The sequence below is a fragment of the Trachinotus anak genome, unplaced genomic scaffold (assembly GCF_046630095.1).
Source record: "Trachinotus anak isolate AG129_WGS33_773 ecotype Australia unplaced genomic scaffold, CSIRO_AGI_Tana_v1 ptg000002l, whole genome shotgun sequence".
In the NCBI taxonomy this organism is placed as follows: domain Eukaryota; kingdom Metazoa; phylum Chordata; class Actinopteri; order Carangiformes; family Carangidae; genus Trachinotus; species Trachinotus anak.
Genome location: NW_027273853.1, coordinates 2,778,047 through 2,796,379, shown reverse-complemented (window position 1 = coordinate 2,796,379; position 18,333 = coordinate 2,778,047). Strand labels below are relative to the sequence as shown.

Below are 18,333 nucleotides of genomic sequence, written 5' to 3'. Positions count from 1 at the left end.
TCTTCAGACCTCTTCAGTTTTTCACATGTTGTTATGTTGCAGCCTCATGCAAACATCGTTTACATTTTTCCCCTCATCAATCTACACTCAATGCCCCATAATGGCAAAGCAAAAACAGAATCTGTGACACTTTTGGAAATTTATTAAAATGGAAAAATCCAGGTTCCTCCATTTCCTCTGATCATCTGTGAGATGTTTCTACACCTTGACTGGAGTCCACCTGTGGTGAATTCAGCTGATTGGACATGATTTGGAAAGACACACACCTAGGGTACACCATAAGGTCTCACAGTTGAAAAGACCATGAGGAGGAAGGAGCTGCCTGCAGAGCTCAGAGACAGGATTGTGTCGAGGCTCAGATCTGGGGAAGACTACAAAAAAAAATTCTGCTGCTTTGAAGGTTCCCAAGAGAACAGTGGCCTCCATCGTTCTTAAAAGGAACAAATCTCAGGTGAAGGGCTCTGAGACTCTGAGAAACAAGATTCTCTGGTCTGATGAAACTAAGATTGAACTGTCAGCCATAGAACCTCAGAACTGTTTTTCTGGCTTTTCTGATCCTTGACAAATAAGTAATTTTTTTGGGTACGTAATGTTACATCTCTGTTTTATTTAATGCCCGGCTACAGCAGGCGTAATAACGTTAACTAACTTGCGACTTGTTTCCAATGTCATGAATTTGCTTGGCAAATGTCAGCATTTCTGTGGAGCATATCACAGTGATGTTAGGGCGGGCTGATGGTTGTGGCCGGATTTTTGGTTTTTTTGGCACTCGTGTAAACAAGATAACTTTATTCAGTTGCGTGGCGTGGCATGGTGTGAAACGGCATTGAATATCATATATGGAACCTTAAAAGGTTTTTTAAACGATTGTCACTGCCATTAGATGTTACACTAGATCACCGGCATCCCAGACCAAAACAAGTCTTCTTTAGCCACAACTCTGGCCTCCGTTCCATTATTGGATCAATGTTCAGACTGGGAAAGAAATTCCGCCTTGGACTTTACCCGCTGGAACCGGTAAAAACACTGAAGAGCCGGGAAAGACACTAACGAAGCTGGCAAAAACTTAAAAAACTTTCTGGATGTTTTGACGGTCCAAAGGCCAAATGGGATCCAACTGCAGTCTGACTGGGAAAGCCTTGGATTTAGCCACAGGCACACAAATGACACTGATGGAGGAGGCAAAAACTTTCCCAGCCCATTTACCAAAAAAGAAATACAACACACACAGTGGGTTGTGGCTTGCTCACGACACCATTACTCCACTATATCTTAACATAAAAAGTAATTGTTTACTACTATATCATTGTTTAAAATCTTGTTTAATCTTGTTTCTCAAATTAATCTCAAATTCTATTTTCACTTTGTCATTATGGGGTATTGAGTATAGATTACTAAGGGAAATTATTATTTTTTAATTATTTTAGAATATGGCTGCTGCATTTAACTGAAGGGGAGAGAATACTTAGCGAATGCACTGTACATAAGAAAAAATGCTTTATTATTATCATTATTAAAAGGTAATCCAAAAATGACTCCAGATGAATACTAAATGTGAAACTACATATTTTTATTGAATAAATATCCACTGTCTGCTTTTATTAACACTGAGGTAAATGTAAAAACAATGAAGTGTTCTTCAGTGTTCTGAACTTAAGTTAATGATTAACTCAAGTATTATGTAACTATTCCCCTGTTTTTCCTGCTGAAACATTTTGCCCTGTGAGGGGAATGTCCCTATAGGGATTACTGCAGCTTTATTTAGACTAACAAATTTCCTCTTACTGATGTAGCAGCAATACATAACACAGACACTGTGCCAATACAGCCATGTATGTTCATGTCACGCATGCACAAATGCACCCATTACAGGGAAATTGGTGTTTACTGTATAATCTGCACTGTGATATGCAGACCATGTAACTACCATGCAGAATTTTAACCTCTGCTCTTCTGGTGTGACAGCCCTTTGATACACACTGTAACACACATCAGTGGAATGCATATGTATTCACATAAATACTCACACCTGCAGAGTTCCTGGTTAGGCTAAATAAGATCGAAATTCGTGGGTGTTTCTGTTTTTTTTTTCCAAGTTGGATGATAAATGGCACTATCCCCAGGTCAAAACTGCACTGGTTGCATTAGATAAAACAACAAATGTGACAGAGACAAAAAAATTATCGTGGGTTAAATTAAACCAGCGTGAAAAGGCCAGAAGATTACAGTCGCAACAGAGCAACTCTGAGTTTTGTGCATTGAGATTAAAGTTGAAGGCAAGCTTTGCGTTTAAGATAATCATGTGTGTTATCAATATTTGATAAATCAATACAGCTGTAAGCAGTTCATTACAAAGATAATGAGGAAGAATAAAACAGCTACATTAATCATTTAAAATATAATCAACAGTGAATATAAACATTGAATATGAAAGTAAGGAAAACAGACACTGCCCTCAGCCAGAGACAGAAAGAGAACTGGAGCATGTGGCTGTAGTTGAGGTTCAGCAGGTACCGAGTTTGCACACCCACATGCATCAGAACACTTTTCTTGCCTTCAGCACAGGGGGGTTGCTGGATAATGACTAGAATGATCATCTGTAATGCGAAATAGGTCACTTAAAAAAAAAAAAAAAAAAAAAACACTACCTGCCCAGCACCAAAGGGCAAAGTTAAACACTAGCTGGTGAAGAAAATGCTGAAGAGCCAGGTACTTTTTCTCAGACGTAGGTAAAGACCAAAACGTAGCTAAAATAAGAGTGAATATTGGACTTAAACTCATTAGATGGACAGAAACATTACTCTGAACTAACCACTAATATTGCTTAATTAACAGTGTGTGTAAGGGGCTAGCAGTAGCCATAACGTTACAGTTATAAAGTTATAAGGCCTGTCAGGGCTGTGTTTGAGCTTTCTACCTCCTAACGGCCAAAAACTGATCAATGCACCTTTAACCTAATTCTAAATCTAAGATCACTTATTAAAGATCAAGCAGAGGTCATGTTCCTCCAGACCCACCGCACTGCAGGCTGATGATGGACAAGCTCATTTCAATTCGTTACAATGACACAAGTAGAAATGATCTGCAAATGTGTATGTCTATAATTAAAAGACCAACATAAGGAGCTACGAGGTAAATACTGAGGTTCCTGCCCACCATGGACAGAGACAGCTTGGTTAGCACTCCACAGCTGTGTTGGCTCTTTATTAGCAAGTAAACCTGTCATTCTTGACTTGTCCCACCGATTGCTGTTGTCGAACTCAGCCAATGGGATGAGCAGCTCTGCCGCCATATACTGATCCAATCTGGGCCTTGAGTATATCATCATGTATTAATGTCATGGAAACATTTAGAAATGCTAATGATGTAGACATTCAGAGTTCCTGGTTTGGTGAGCAATACCACATGACAGCTAAATCAACATCTCTATCAACAGTTTCTGAACATAATAATGTCATGACGGTCATTGCAGGCCTGCAATACATGTAATAAGGAAAAATAAATGCAGGCCACATGCTTGTTTCCTCCTGACCCAGTCTAAGGCCGGTTCCACGGCTCAAGGTTGTCCCATGCAGCGTGACTGTCAGGTGCACCTTCCACCAGTGGGCCAGCTCTGGCGCGCACACACAAAAGCTTCCTGTCAGCGAGTGCCGGAGGATGGCGGCCGGAATCTGCCCAGATGTGGAGGTGTATGGGCCAGACTCGGGCCGAGGACCCAGGCATATGCTGGGCCAGAAGCTTCATTTTGCTGTGAGCGCACGGTATAACTGTGACGTTTTATTCTCAGTTCAGCAAAGCGGCGCAGCGAAGACCCTTCATGGTCCGACGGGTTCCTTCTTATGTTGCATACACTGACACAAGATCGCAGCAAGACTACGCGTGTCACCACATTACACTTGATTACGCTGCTTATTCTGATGAACCTATTTCCTTATTAAACTAAGCTTCCACATGGGTACTCCAGAGAACAGCCATCATAAGAGTCCGCTCCCGCGGTTCAATCATAGGCGAGCAGGTGTGATGGCGATGGTGAGGGCAGGCTGCAGTGTGTGCGCCTGCAGCCGGAGGACGCGGTGCGACAGGCGGGGCACTGGCTGCACCGAGCCCGGTCAGACGCACATCTGCAGCCCAGAAGGTCCGCAGCTGAAGGGCGGACCTTCCTACCTCACCCTGACACAGCACAGACACTTCAACTCGTACTAAAAATTAAAAAAAAAAAAAAGAGTTTTATAAAGTTAAGGACTTTACCTTACAAGTGAATTCAATTCTCTTCAGCTCCACACAGTTACCGCCTGGTTTTTTATCTAATCATGGTTTGAAAGTTATGAAATGAAGCCGGAGAGGATGTAGAGTGTTGACAAAAAGGCCAGCCGCAAAACGGTCAGTTCCTCTATCTGTGTGTACAAGGAAGTAAAAGTTAACTTGCATTATAGGCATAGCCCTCAAGTTTAAAAAAAAAAAAAAAAAAAAAAAAAGGCCGGAAGCAAGGACGGTATCTATGCAAACTACACTGTGCAAGTGGCATCGGACGGAAGGGCTGCAACTTTGACCTGTCAGCCCGAAAACTAATGTGGTGTCTTTTTCAAAATAAAGCGTGGGGCCCAGCTTTACAGTCATTTGTTGTATAAGGAAACATGTCCACAGTCCACCGTGTGTGATGCTGAGAGCAGCTGAGGAGGCCAGTTCAGACTACCATCAGCTGCTGTTTGACTGCTGGCTCTCAAAGTGTCCGTTGAGCTGGTCCAGGGCTCCTAAGGATTATGTCATTCACCTGAAACCATCCCAGTTATAAATGAAAGAGTGAAAAAGAAAGAAAATATGGAAGAATGTGTTTTTACTCTTATCTATTCAGTTATCAGACCCTACACCCCAGGGAAGGTGGATCTACCACAGTTTAAAACTGCATCAAAAGTAAAGGTATTTATTCTGCTGCAGAATGCTCCCTTTAGGATTTACATTATTACACACTACATTGAAATATTGTTACTGCTCATTATAACATGTACCAAGAATTTTAATGACAAATCTGCTTATTTTACTCATTGTATACAATGCAGCAACAAGAGAGCTGTCAGATAAATGTAGTGAAGGGAGGAGTATCTCCCTCTGGAGTATAGTGAACATGTGAATACCTACATGACCGATGGAAATACTTAGGTAAAGTTAAGCATTACAAAAATGCACTTAATTACAGTATTTGAGTAATTGTGAATTTGCTGTTCAATATGAAACAAACATCAAATCTTTTAGGGGCTACTGGGTAAGAAAGGATGTTGTTTAAAGAAAGAATTATGAATGAGTGCAGCAGTAGCAGGGAAAGCAGTTTATTTCCTGTTTCCTCTAAAGCCTTCTTTTGTATTTGTAATTGTTTACTGGATAACTTTACATCTTCGGCCCTCTTGAAAATTATTCAAATAAAACACCAAATGTGATATTCCTGAATTTTACAGAGTGACAACACTTTGGGAATTTAGTCTCTAATGTGAAAAGGTTGAGAAAGGTTTTGAAAAATATTCAGTTTGACTTAAATCAAGTCTGCAGAACATCAGATACCACAGAATAAAGGAAGGGTTGAGGAAATTATATCATTATACATAATGAAAAATAAAGCTCTGTCACTAGAACTATTTACATATATCAATACAATAAATAAATAAGTTGCAAATATATGAATACACACACTGTGTAATGCATGATGTCTTTGCACTGGTCTTCCATTGTCTTACTGCTTCCAGTATGTCTGCTCTTTTTGCTTGTCAGTGGCCTGTGAAGAACTCTGAACAGCCCTAACCTGAAGGTGCTGAACAGGTAAAGTTTAATTGACTTATTGATATATTGAGGGACAGAGGGGGACCATCCACACAATGTGTGTGTGCACAGATGCTGTAAACAGCATTTTATCTAGCTGGGTGGCGGGGAAATAAAGAAATGAAGAGCATATAATGAGGTGATCCTGAGCCTCAGAGTATCGTCACATCTCTGGGAATATAATAATAAAATCATTTCCATACACAAATAAAAAGAGGAGTATAAACATTCTTTATGGAACCGTGTCCATCATGCCTCTGTGTGGATTGCTGTAAGATTATATAACAGATTTGCATGTGTAACTTGCCTCAGTAATTTGCATGATAGCAGAACAGGAGAGGAGGAGGGGGTGAGTACAGAGTTACCTTTCAGCCTCTAAGCAGGTGTTTGTATTAGTACAATTAGCGATGCTGAGGTCAAGATCCTTTATGTTTATGGCAACAATTTAGAGGCCGTCTGAAAAAAAGTCAGGCATTATCCAGTGAAGACAAACTAACTGAGCAAACTGCCACAGATCACTTCAGTGAAAGTAGGTGCACCCTCCAGGCAACCTCTTACTTTAATACAAGCAACTTTACAGGGTAACACTGCAGTAATGTATTGCCTACACACACACACACACACACACACACAGAATATCATCCTTTAACTTTAACACAATATTATTTTCTATTCATTTTGATTGCAGTTCCTCAATCTCAACTGTGTTTGACAAAAATATATAGAAGACTATATGATGTAACACAATGTAAAAACAAAATACATAGACAATACACACCTATTATAATGACACATTTTACAGGTGTTCTTCTATTTCCTTTAATCTGTTGTACATTTTGATCCATGTCATAGATTCTCTCATGAAAAAGCTGTGATGTGCTGGTCAGCTGATCCTCAAATTTAATGTCTGAGTCATGATGTGGGTGGACAGGCCATAGACTCAGAGCAGGAAAAACTAAAAATAAATAAAAACAATAAGAGTAATAAAACATTTTTAAAAATCCAGAGTTACATCCAGTCTGTAAAAATAAGTAGTTAGAAGAAGTTTTTGTCTCTTGTATCTATGAAGCTCATCCACAATTTGAGGAGGGACAAAGTATTTATTATCCTTGATATTTGAAAGAACAGTCGCTTTATCCTCTTGTATTCAAGAAATTCCCCATATATGTCTTTTCTCTAAATATAAATCTGCTCACCACCAAGGATCTTGTCACTAATCACATGTAATGGCTCACTAACAGCTCACATCATATTATTCTCCAAGACATGAAGGTTTTTCAATAGTGTAGCAATTAAATAATCTGTCACACAACAATTCACGTTTATACTTTTTGGTATAACTTAATGTTTTGTTGTGCTCAAGCAGCCTAACACTTCAGTTAGTGATTCCAGCAGAGATGATGTGGGTGCAATGCATTCTGCTCAACTGAGGCTGCTTCTACTGTTCAAGAAAGTTTTCTTCTGTCAAACACCAGTGCAGCTTGGTAGAACTAAGTGTGAACGCACCCATGACGCATCAGTCGTCTTCACACTGGTGGATGTTAGCTGTGTGTGACAGGGTTAGATCAGATCACTTTACAGACCTATTAGCAGCCTTTTAGACTCATGCTGTGTTGTTGTCTTCCAGAGCCAGCACCATCACCACCAAGCTGATTGGTGTAGGACTACAAATGGGGATGACTTTAGTGTCATCTTTAGTGTCTTTAAAAGAAGTGTTAAAGGATCCAAGGAGAATGGAAGAGAAATCTGATATCACTGTGTATACTGCAGTATGTCTTCAAGTCAGTTGTAAATGTTGTCCAGCTGTGTCAGATGATAAAATCCCATTGTAAGTCAATACCAGGTGAACCAGGAGCCTCAACCTTCGGCCTATCTTCCTGTTGCCCCTCACTGGTCCTGGTCTTCCTCTGGCTCCCTGAGACCCTGACTGTGCAGAGTCTTCCCTGCCATCTCAATCATGGCCTGGACCTCTGGATCTACATCCAGGATACTCTTCTTGCCCTCCCCCTCCTCACCCTGAAACCACAAAGCAAAGAGACATACAGAAATAGCAGGGGTTTTAATTCTTCATATTCTCAAGGAAACAGCTGTATAATGTAAAAAAGCTGGGATGTAAATTAGGTTATCTATTTGTGGTACATGGTTGGGGAGTTGCTGTAATTCTGCTGAATATGCATTCTGTGGGTGATAAGTTGTATTTGCAACTCCCCAACTCTTCAGCAGTAGATTTCACCTGTGCTTAAATACTGAATTATTTAAGATCTTGTAAAACAGATGGATCTTCCTCGACATTTGCAGGATAAGTAATTCAATTCAATTCAATTCAATTCAATTTTATTTGTATAGTGCCAAATCATAATATATATTATCTCAAGGCACTTTACAGGGTAAGGTCAAGACCTTACTTTGTTACAGAATAAACCCAACAGTTCCCACAAAGAGCAAGCGCTTGGCGACAGGGGGGAGGAAAAACTCCCTTTTAACAGGAAGAAACCTCCAACAGAACCGGGCTCAGGGTGGGCGGCCGTCTGCCTCGACCGGTTGGGTTTAGGAGAAGATAGAAAGAGGGGGAGGGGGAAGAGAGAGGAGAGAAGAGAGAGAGAGAGAGACCAGGAACAGCTGTGTCGGTAATGGTGTTATCAATAATAATGACAGGTAACAGTGGTTAATAGTAAAGATGAGTAGTGGTGGATCTGGATCCTGCTGCTCCCGGGGCAGAGATACCTGCAGAATGAGGACAGCATCCTCATTGCTACATGATTACATGGAGCTCTTGCTTGACATGACCAAAACATGTCTGGCTCCATGCAGCCAGGGACTTTGGTTGTATTTTCTCTCTGCATCTACAGTGTCTCCTATCAAATGAATAAAAAAATAAATTAAAAAAAAGAGGAACTGAACAAGTACTCTGACCTCCTCTGGTTCTGGGGGTTTTCCAACCGCCCACACTTCCACTGAGTCCAGGGTGAAGTCCTCCTCTCCAGAGAGCTGAGGGCTGCCGTAGGTGGTGCACTTGGGCCGTGCACGGCTATGACCATGGCCAAAATCACTGTCCAACCACAGGCCGAAGTAGCCATGCTGACCGCCCATGCCCTGACGCAGACCAGGAAAAATTAATACCAAGTCACACAGAAAGGATGAAGACAAGGGATGTATTCAAATAATATTATTAAAATCAAAAACAAGGAGCCTCATTCTCTTCTCTTTCTCATTTAAATGTTTTTATTTTTGAGCTGATGTCAATATTTCTCAAATTCAACTACATTTTGTAAAATCATAAATCATAAAATCTTAAATTAAAAAGCGTTCCATGTTTGGTGCAGGGCACGTAGTGTACAGCTGATTACAGCTTCCTGCTGCTGGAAACATTAGGCACAGTTATTTGATCCATTGTTAACATGAAATACTGATTTTTGCAGCTTTAAACAAATCACAACACCACATGGTCAAACAGTACCCAGTTTGTTCAACGGCTATTAGGTCACCTCCATAACAGCAAAGGTCAGAGGCACTGGGTTACCGTTCTGCTGTTTTTAATAAATCAGAAACCTCATATACTGATGCAACTCCTTAAAGTTCTCCTCTGTTAGACTAATATGGTCTCACCAGTCCGTTGGGCATGGTCTGCTGATTCTGGTTGAGATACATGAAGTGCTGGTTGTATCCTGTTGCTGTATAAACTCTCAGTCTGGGGAACACAGTGAACAGGAAGCATCTGGAGTCACCTGCACACACATACACAAATATACAAATTATGAAGATCTGAGAGAAAAGTCAAGTGACAGCCCACGGTATTCAAACAAGTAGTATTACTTCCTCAATGAGTCATTTTATCAGTGCTAGTCTTGATCTGGGTTCTGGTCCACACAAACATGATACAGTACAGTTTCTACAACTGCATCATGGACTCCGAAGCCTAAGTTCAGTGTTATCTGTCAGAGACAACACACGTCACTCCTGTGTGGCTGAGCTTTATCAAGCTGTGTTATCATGTGGTATAATCATCTCTGCTCTTTATTCAGTAGAACTGAATCAAGAGTTTCATTAAGTGTTGTTCAATTTTAATTCATCTGGAAGTCTTGACACCTGAGGTACAATTTCTGATGCTATTTGTGTGAAGATCAGTTTCAGTGAGGTCCCACGATGGGGGAATTACAGAGATGTTGCATATCTGGAAATTCTGTCATCTTAATAGAACTTAGCACATAGGAAACACAGTAAGTGCTATTAGCATTTGATTTTATATGATCCTTAAAATACATTTAAGTTTAATCTTTAACTTTGTATGATCTTCAATTCCCCATAAGACTGAGTAATAATTAGTTAGACTAGTCGTAGTGCAGTGTCAGTTCAGAATGTGCCTGTCAGGAGCCTGATGGGAGAAATGGTCTATTATTTATGGAGGGTTACAGTCTCGACAACCGCTCATCCAAAAAACTTCAGTCGGCTCTGCTCTTCCACACACAGCACAGCAATACACCTGCCAAGTTTGAAGTCGACTGAATGAATGGTTGAGCTGGTCCCTTCTCTCACCCTGGAACTGAGGTCTGATCTCCCAGGCGTGAGAGGCGAAGCCCCCAAAAACATTTCCCTTTGTGTCTTTGATCAGTAGCACAGTGGGCCCACACTTTATCAGGCCAGCCATCATCCTGGTGAAGCTCTCCCCGTGCAGCTGTGTGGAAAACACAAGTCTCCAGGGAGCGCTGTAGCTGTCTGGCAACTGGAAAGATTAACAGAGAGCTGTAAGTAAGCAGAGGTGGAGGCAGGCAGTGCAATTATAGTGTGTGTAAATATGAACTGTGATACAAAAAATACATTCAAAGACCTGTATCTGTTTACAAGTATTCTGGCTGATTAGGACTCTACATGGGGTGACGTCTGGCAGTGAATTCCACAGAGTAATAAAGCAGTACTTTTTTTCAGTCAAAGGGGGAAGGAAAATAACAGAAGAATGAGGAAGGTGGTCTGTACACAAACACGGTCCTGAAGTGAGGCCAGCCAAATAAAAACAGTGTGTGTGAATGAGTTGTGATTGTTTAACAGCTGTTAGTATCACTAATTCTATAGAACAGCCATATGAATGAATGAATGATTATATTTTCATGTGATCATTTACATGACCCATCATTTGTGATCATTTAAACAGATTAATAAACAACGAACTAAAATTATGGAGGATGGATACACACCAACATTTTACAGCACAATATATGGAATACAATGGCAAATTTCATAAAAAAATAATTTAAAAAAAGAATAAATATACAATATATAAATATACAATCAATACATTTTCTTTTATCAAGAAGCATTCTGAAGCTCACAGAAAGGTATAGATAAAAATAAATACATAATAATATACATATAAATAAATATAACATCATATACATAAACTTTAAACATGTAGAGATAGTCCCAAAACATGTTCTTTTTGAAAGAGAAAGAAAAATTGTGAAAACTGAAAATATAATAAAAATAGATGATAATAAGGAAAGTGGAACTGATCAGATTGCTGCTAAACATCTAAAATATGATGGAAAAACAAGTTCCTCTTCATGCCACTTGATTTCCTGGGTTTCTAGCTAGTGCCATGCCACCCGACACAATGCTCTCAATGCTGTGAGTTCCTGTTACAGAAATTACTACACCGGCCACAGTGAAGTTGACCTTTGACCATTTTGATATAAAATGTCATTCACTGTACCTCATCAGACCTTTGTGTTAAATTGTGTAACATTATTAGCGTATGAAGTTAATATTAGCATATGAATTTGTGGCCAAAAACATGTTTTGTGAGGTCACAGTGACCTTTGACTTTTGACCTTTGACCACCAAATTCTAATCAGCTCATCCTTGAACATTCCTACCAAATTTCCTCAAGGCATTACTAAGATATTGTGTTTAAGAGAACGGGACGGACAAACAGACATTTGAAGGAATTCCACTTTTGTTTCTGTCATTCACTCTCAACATGGATAGAAGTATAATAAGCAGCTTCATGTGGGGGTAGCGTCTCTATTTGGACTTCACAAGTAAATGTGGGACTGTCAGTCAAATATTGTAAGATTAAAAAAAAAACAAAAACAGATTATCAAAATAATCTAGAGGGCCGGATATTATTGCTAACTGCCAGCTATGAATGTGTGAATGTGTGAATGGTGAGAAAAACAAAACAAGAGTCACAAAGCCTTTTGGTAAAGCCGGTATTTTTTTCTTCCTTCTCTCCTTTTGTCTTTCTTTTTTCTGTCTCTTTTTCTTACTGAAACTGCCTGTCACACCAAAATAATCTATACTGAAACATGGGAGCAATTCTCCTGATAGTGGTGCAATTTCCAAATTTCTTAACTAAGTTACAAATCTGTTGCACTATGGTTTTAGAGCTGCCACCAAGAATTTGGTCAAACCAAAGAATGAGTAAATGAATTTTGGTCAGAATCCACACACATGACACTGTATATATTTTTATTCTGACCTGTGGTGCCAGAAACATGAGGGTGGGAAGGTCCAGCATACACCTTAGCTCTTTCCAAGCTGTCTCCCTGCAGGGGGGCACCAGGGTGGGGGCTGGCCGGCCACTCAGGGACACATTTAGGCCTTCAGCTACCAGCATCTCCAGGTACAAAGATACCTGGGAGACCCTGAAGATCCAGTCCTCCAGACAGGAAACATTGCAACCTCCCTGATCTGTAGAGTGAAGCATTGTCAGCAGTCACATTTTCTTACTGTCTTAATATGTTGAAAAACCTTCAAGTCACCTGCTTACCCAAGGGTTTGAGTTCAGAACACATCTGCTCTGCCAGGAGTTTGACACCCAGAGAGCCATCACCCATTCTCTCTGGCTTCCAGCCCTGCAGGCGCCCTCTGTGGACCAGAATCTGAACTACAGCAGAGATTAGGTCCTGTAAGAACTACGCAGAAAAGCAAAAGGGGCCAAGTAGTGTGTCAGTAGGGAAGGATGGAGGCAACAGAGAGGGAAGTGCACATTGTTTCCTATTTAAATTTACATTTAACTTTACTCACCTCTGCTACCTGCTCACATGAGACAACTGTTGCTGCCCCTGCTCCACGCTGAGACATAGCCATGACAAGAGGAGCCCGCTCTTCTGCAGTGCCTCGCAGGATGTCTGCTAGGAAGATAACCAACTGCTCCCGACCTACTCCAGAGACAGCAGAGATGCTAGTCTTTCCAGAGGCTGCAGGTGCTGCCAGACCAGGGTCAATACTACACATGCACTGGTAGACTCTCTTTATCATGGAGTCTGGCGCCAGGCTGGCCATTGAAGACTGGCAGAGACAAAAGGATTGATTATACACAGGTAACACCCTGACAGAAGTACTGGTAGAATACTTTTAACAGTAATGACAACAATAAAATATAGTCAGATTGAAAGAAACAAAGCCTTTTTTCTGAGAATGTATACCTAGCTATAGGAATCTGAAACAATAATAAATTACATTGATAACAACTGGAAATTACGTGTAAAGGGATATAAGGTCCAAATATGTATATCTATATATATTACACTAAATGAGACCTACAAGAACTGCCTTTATGACATTTTGGACATTACTGGACTTAAAATGTGGCTTTTTTTTAATTTTAAGACATTATGAAGACTGAAAAGTCTGTCTAATAAATCACCATATCTTGTTTTTTTCAGACAATAGTTCTACTTGTTAATGCATTGATTATTAATCTTAAACTGACATTTTTGTTCATACTTGCATACACTGGAATGACACCAGTATGCACTGATTTTACAGACCGCTTTTATAGTCATACCTGCAGCATTTCAAGTGTTAGAGTCTTCCCTGGTGCTGTTTTCTCTTGGGCTCCTGAAGTGCCCCCAGTGCCACTCTGGAGCCTGTTGAAGACACCCTCAACCACAGGCCGCTCCTCAGGGCGGAAGCGGGCCAGCCGCTTCTGCACCACCACGCTCTCAGTGTTACCCATGATGCTCTACAGTTCAACACAAAGTACAGCAGAACAAACACCAGTGTTGTTATATTTACATACAGTGACTTAAGACAGAACACATATTTATATCAGACAGTGTACTCATATATCATATTTGTCTATGTACAAATAATACCTTGCTCCTTATGATAGAAACTGTATTGCCAGTACTTAAAATGATGATATCATGAATCTGTTTGACACTCAGTTTATGACTGACTTTGTAGGCTGATAAAAGTTTGACATGTTACAATCATATTATTTCCAACTGAATTTAGTGATTACTTTCGTCTAAATGTCGCCCCATGGCTGCTATTGTACTTATTGAACTGATTCATTATTCTGTATCCAAGGCATGTGACCCCTTCTCCAATAGTTTGATTCCTATAGGCTTAAGTCAGTAATTTTTCAGGAAGGTCAGAAATTTTGTGCATCAAATGTCTTTCTCTTTTCTTAATCATCCTGTGATACCCTCAGGTTTATCTTGTGACCCCCTGGAGGGTCCTAAAACCCAGATTTGGACCCAATGATCTAGGAGTAGCTTCACCATCCGTTTCATATGTGTCAGCTTAACTGGTGCCTGAACTATGTAATATACAGCAATGATTTATCTCACTTCTGTTCTAGGGTTGGCCCGTAAGAATAATTTGCAAATAAAACATTTTTTTAATCATAGAACATCTGAATTCCTCTGCAGTGAAGTAACACCATCCATGTCTTTCACGACCAAAATATGCGGCGGTAATTTCACACAGAACAACGTCAAATGTTAAATTTAATGTGTCGTATTATGCAAAGTGTTGCCACTCCCTGTTTGTAAAAGGTCTTAAGTCATGTTGTGCGCTATGTAGACGTTTGCTAATAACCAGTGAAACATTAAAAAGCAGTATTCAATAATACAGCTAGCTGTCTCCAAGGTTCAATAACATAGCTCTTCATCTTGCACCGATTAGCTAACGCTAGCTTACATAGCACATCCTTACTTTTGGATCCCTGTACATGTAACAGTTTGGGTCTAATAAATAGGACATGCATGATGTTCTCAAAGCCAGACAACTTCAAAATTAACACAAAATACGTCTGTGTGCCGCTAACCTGTTAAAGCACAGCACTTAAGCTATCCATCCTGCTTCTAGTGACAGCGCAATGTAAACTTCCGGGTGACAGTAGCGTGACGCTGACAGCAGCCAGAGGCTTCTTCCGCGTCTTCCGCTTCTTCTTTGGGTTTCACGGCAGGTGTCGTCTGTTAAGTTGAACTACTGCCTCCCTTTGATTTTAATTGTCCACTACAATCTTGTAATTAGTTTGCTTTATAAAACTAAAATATCGACCTAAATATCCACCGTGTCCCCACCTCCTCTTGTCCTGCTCTCTATAGTCCTGTAACCATTGCCCTTCTTTCCTCTGCTTAATTTTTCTTGCATGAAATCAGGACGCGTCTCTTTCTCCTGGCACTGATTACAATGACCAGTCAGATGTTTTCCTATGATAAAAAATTCTACTGTTCAGGTTGTTTATACCCACATGAACATTGTGTAGTTCCTCTGACTGGCTAACTTTGAATTAGTGAACAGTAGTACATAAAATAATAATAATAATAATAATAATAATAATAATAATAATACAGGTAATTTATATAGAAACACAAATTAGCTATGTAAATAAATGTTAAATATTTAAAATAGAATATTCAAAAGCTTTGTGGAAGAAATGTATTTTTAGAAGTGATCTAAAAAATTATACTGATTTTGTGAGTCTAACTTCATTGTTCAGGTTGTTCCAGAGCTGTGGTTCCCTGAAAGCTCTGTCCCCTTTAGTTTTACATCTTGACATAGGAACTACAAACAGGTTTCTGTCTGAGGACCTCAGACTATGTGCAGGTTCATAATTCAGAAATATAGTCTGGGCCATGAAGTGCTTCAAATGTCACAACTAGAATCTTAAAATCATTTCTGTAGTGGACTGGTAACCAATGTAGAGACCTTAAGAGGGGAGTAATATGATCTCCCAGTTTGGACAGTAATCTTGCTGCTACATTTTGCACTATTTGAAGTCTATGTTTTCTGATTTATGCCAGTTAGGAGGCCGTTGCAGTAATCTAATTATGAGGAAATGAAAGCATGCATGATGGTTTCTGTGTCTCTCAAGGTCAGACATGAACAAATTTTGGCAACGTTCCTTAAATGATAGATGCATGATCGTACCAACAAGAGTCATTTCAAAGTTAAGGTTGGAATCAAATAGGACACCTAAGTTTCTGACAGAAGACATAGAATTGTTAAAAAAGGGACCATGTGAGGATTTTAAATCTATATGCACACACATTATAAAAGTTAAGTCTTGATGAAATGAAGGCATGAATTAGGATTTCAGCATCAGTCATAGACAGAAAAGACCGAATCCTAGCTATGTTACGTAGGTGACAAAAGGCGATCTTAGAGATATCTTTAATGTGCTGATCAAAGGACAGGGTAGAATCGAATGTGACCCCCGGTTTTGGCTGTGAGACTCTGAGAAACCACACAGTTGTCGAGAGTTAATAGTAGTTGATCAAACAGGTGTCTATATTGGTTCAGGCCAATTACCAGCATCTCAGTTTTGTCTGGGTTTAGGAGCAGAAAATTAGGGGACATCCAGCTTTTTACAGTAGACACACAGAGCTTTAAGTTTGTAATCTGAGAGGAATCATCAGCCTTTATGGGCGTACACAGCAGAGTATCATCATCGTAACAGGAAATTAATTCCGCAAGTACGAATAATTTGGCCAAAAAATATAGAGAGAGAAAAGCAGAGGGCCAAGATCAGAGCCCTGGGGTACTCCATATTTCACAGCAGAGTATGTTGATATAGTGTTATTATAGGAGGCACACTATGTCCTGTCAGATAAGTAAGACTTTAGCCAGGTGAGGGCCAGGCCAGAGACACAAAATATGCTTTTGAGTCAGTGAAGGAGAATACAGTGATCTATTGTATCAAAAGCTGCACTGGGGTCCAGTAAGAGAAGCACAGAGGTGTAGTCAGAGTCCACAGAAATCAGAAGATGGTTGACTAAGTTAGTAAGCACCATCTCGGTGGAGTGACAGACCCTGAAGGCTGACTGGAATGGTTCAAAAAGTTTATTATTAGACAGGTGAGGTGAAAGCTCCTGAGACACAGCTCTTTCCAATACTTTAGAAAAGAAAGGAAGGGTTGAGACTGGCTGATAATTATTAAGGGACCCTGGATAAAGGTGTGTTTTTTTTAAGTAATAGTTTAACCACAACAGTTTTAAAGCTACTGGGGACAGTGCCAGTGGTTAATGATAAATTAATAATGGTTCAGCACTGAAGGTCCCAATATTGGCCAGAGGTCTTTGGAGACTTTAGCTGGTAGAGGGTCCAGTAGGCAGGTTGTGGGTTTAGGAGCCAACACCAGCTTAGACAATGATTCAAGAGACAGAGTCTCAAATTTTTCTAAAGGAAAAAGTATCTGGGACTCAGCATGATGCTCGGCTGGTTCTGTAGAAGGTGGAGAAGAAGAACTGATTCCATATCTAATCTCCTCTATTTTATTACAGGAAAATTCTTGAAAATCATGGGCTGTAAAGGGGAAAGGCAGCTGAGGAACGGCTGCGTCTGAGGGAAATTAGTAATTAAGGATAAGAGAAGTTGTGTTACCAATATCTAACTAAAGTACAAATACTATTACTAAGATCTTAAAATAATAGAAGTTCAGTAAAGTTGTACATTATTTTTCATGAGGGACAATACAAAAGAAGAAAAACATGAATCATACTGTGGTGTTGGTGGTTACTGCTGTACTCTCCACCTTTTGTTCATCAACATACTTATACACTTTTCCAGAAAATAAATAGTAAATCCTAACAGACTGATGCTGATGTTCTGTTCTGACGTTCACTAATTTGATCTTTTGGTGATTTCACATGCAAGGACACATATTATATACACAAAACCTATGTGTAAGCCTATTCAAAAGCTTGTTACAGTGACTTAGTCCTGTCCCACATTTCACCAATAGAGTGTGCACAGGAGCAACCAAACAGAGTCAGAGCCCCTTGCAGAAACAGCAGGCAGTTGAAAAACTCCTTTTAAGGGCATGAGATTTGCTATGTGGGTGCACTGGGCTGGGTGTGTTGCATTGTAATGAAGCCTTATAAGACAGTGGATGCACCCACATCAGCACAGCTGAATGTGAAGGTGACGTGCAACCATCTGCCCACTGCTGTAAACAGGATACCAGTGATGAATCAGTGTTTGCAGCATAAGATGAACCACAGAGCTAGAAAGTCAGTTTTGAACTGATTGCTTCTGGAGTGCAGTGAGTTAAGAGTAAAGTTCCAAAGTTGATAACTGGGTCATAACTGTGACTGAATAAATGAAGTGGGCCACGTCCCCTTTGAAATTAGCTGTTCTTTTTACCCCCTACCAAAAGAAACTGCTAGTCTAGATCCATTGTACATATTTGTTTTGTATCATACATATTTGTTTTATATATATATATATATATGTTATGTACCAAAACACCATGTGTGAAAACACAACTCAACACAACTCATATGTGAAAACCTA

The 18,333-nt window shown here is 39.9% G+C and overlaps 2 protein-coding genes across 6 annotated transcripts in view; both read right to left on the bottom strand.

Moving 5' to 3' along the window:
- The window catches only part of plcg2 (phospholipase C, gamma 2), a 36,461-nt gene extending 32,025 nt beyond the window's left edge, over positions 1-4,436 (bottom strand). For both annotated transcript variants that reach the window (XM_071490187.1, XM_071490179.1), the window contains exon 1: positions 4,249-4,436. The gene's annotated coding sequence lies outside the window, so the exon portion shown is untranslated. The remainder of the gene's footprint in view (positions 1-4,248) is intronic.
- A 1,891-nt stretch (positions 4,437-6,327) lies between these two features.
- Positions 6,328-14,997, bottom strand: meak7 (MTOR associated protein, eak-7 homolog). Of its 4 annotated transcripts, none has more exons than XM_071490178.1 (9): positions 14,861-14,997; positions 13,592-13,768; positions 12,829-13,092; positions 12,572-12,716; positions 12,281-12,492; positions 10,342-10,528; positions 9,415-9,533; positions 8,722-8,901; positions 6,328-7,824 (listed from the first exon to the last, which is right to left on the bottom strand). In XM_071490178.1, exons 2-9 carry the CDS (start codon positions 13,760-13,762, stop codon positions 7,696-7,698), a joined length of 1,407 nt encoding a protein of 468 aa, XP_071346279.1. In that variant the 5' UTR covers positions 13,763-13,768; positions 14,861-14,997; the 3' UTR covers positions 6,328-7,695. The 4 variants fall into 4 exon arrangements, with proteins under 4 accessions (XP_071346279.1, XP_071346266.1, XP_071346274.1 ...); XM_071490165.1 differs by having other exon boundaries at positions 14,749-14,884; XM_071490173.1 differs by lacking the exon at positions 6,328-7,824 and having other exon boundaries at positions 8,428-8,901.
- Between the last annotated feature and the right edge of the window lie 3,336 nt (positions 14,998-18,333).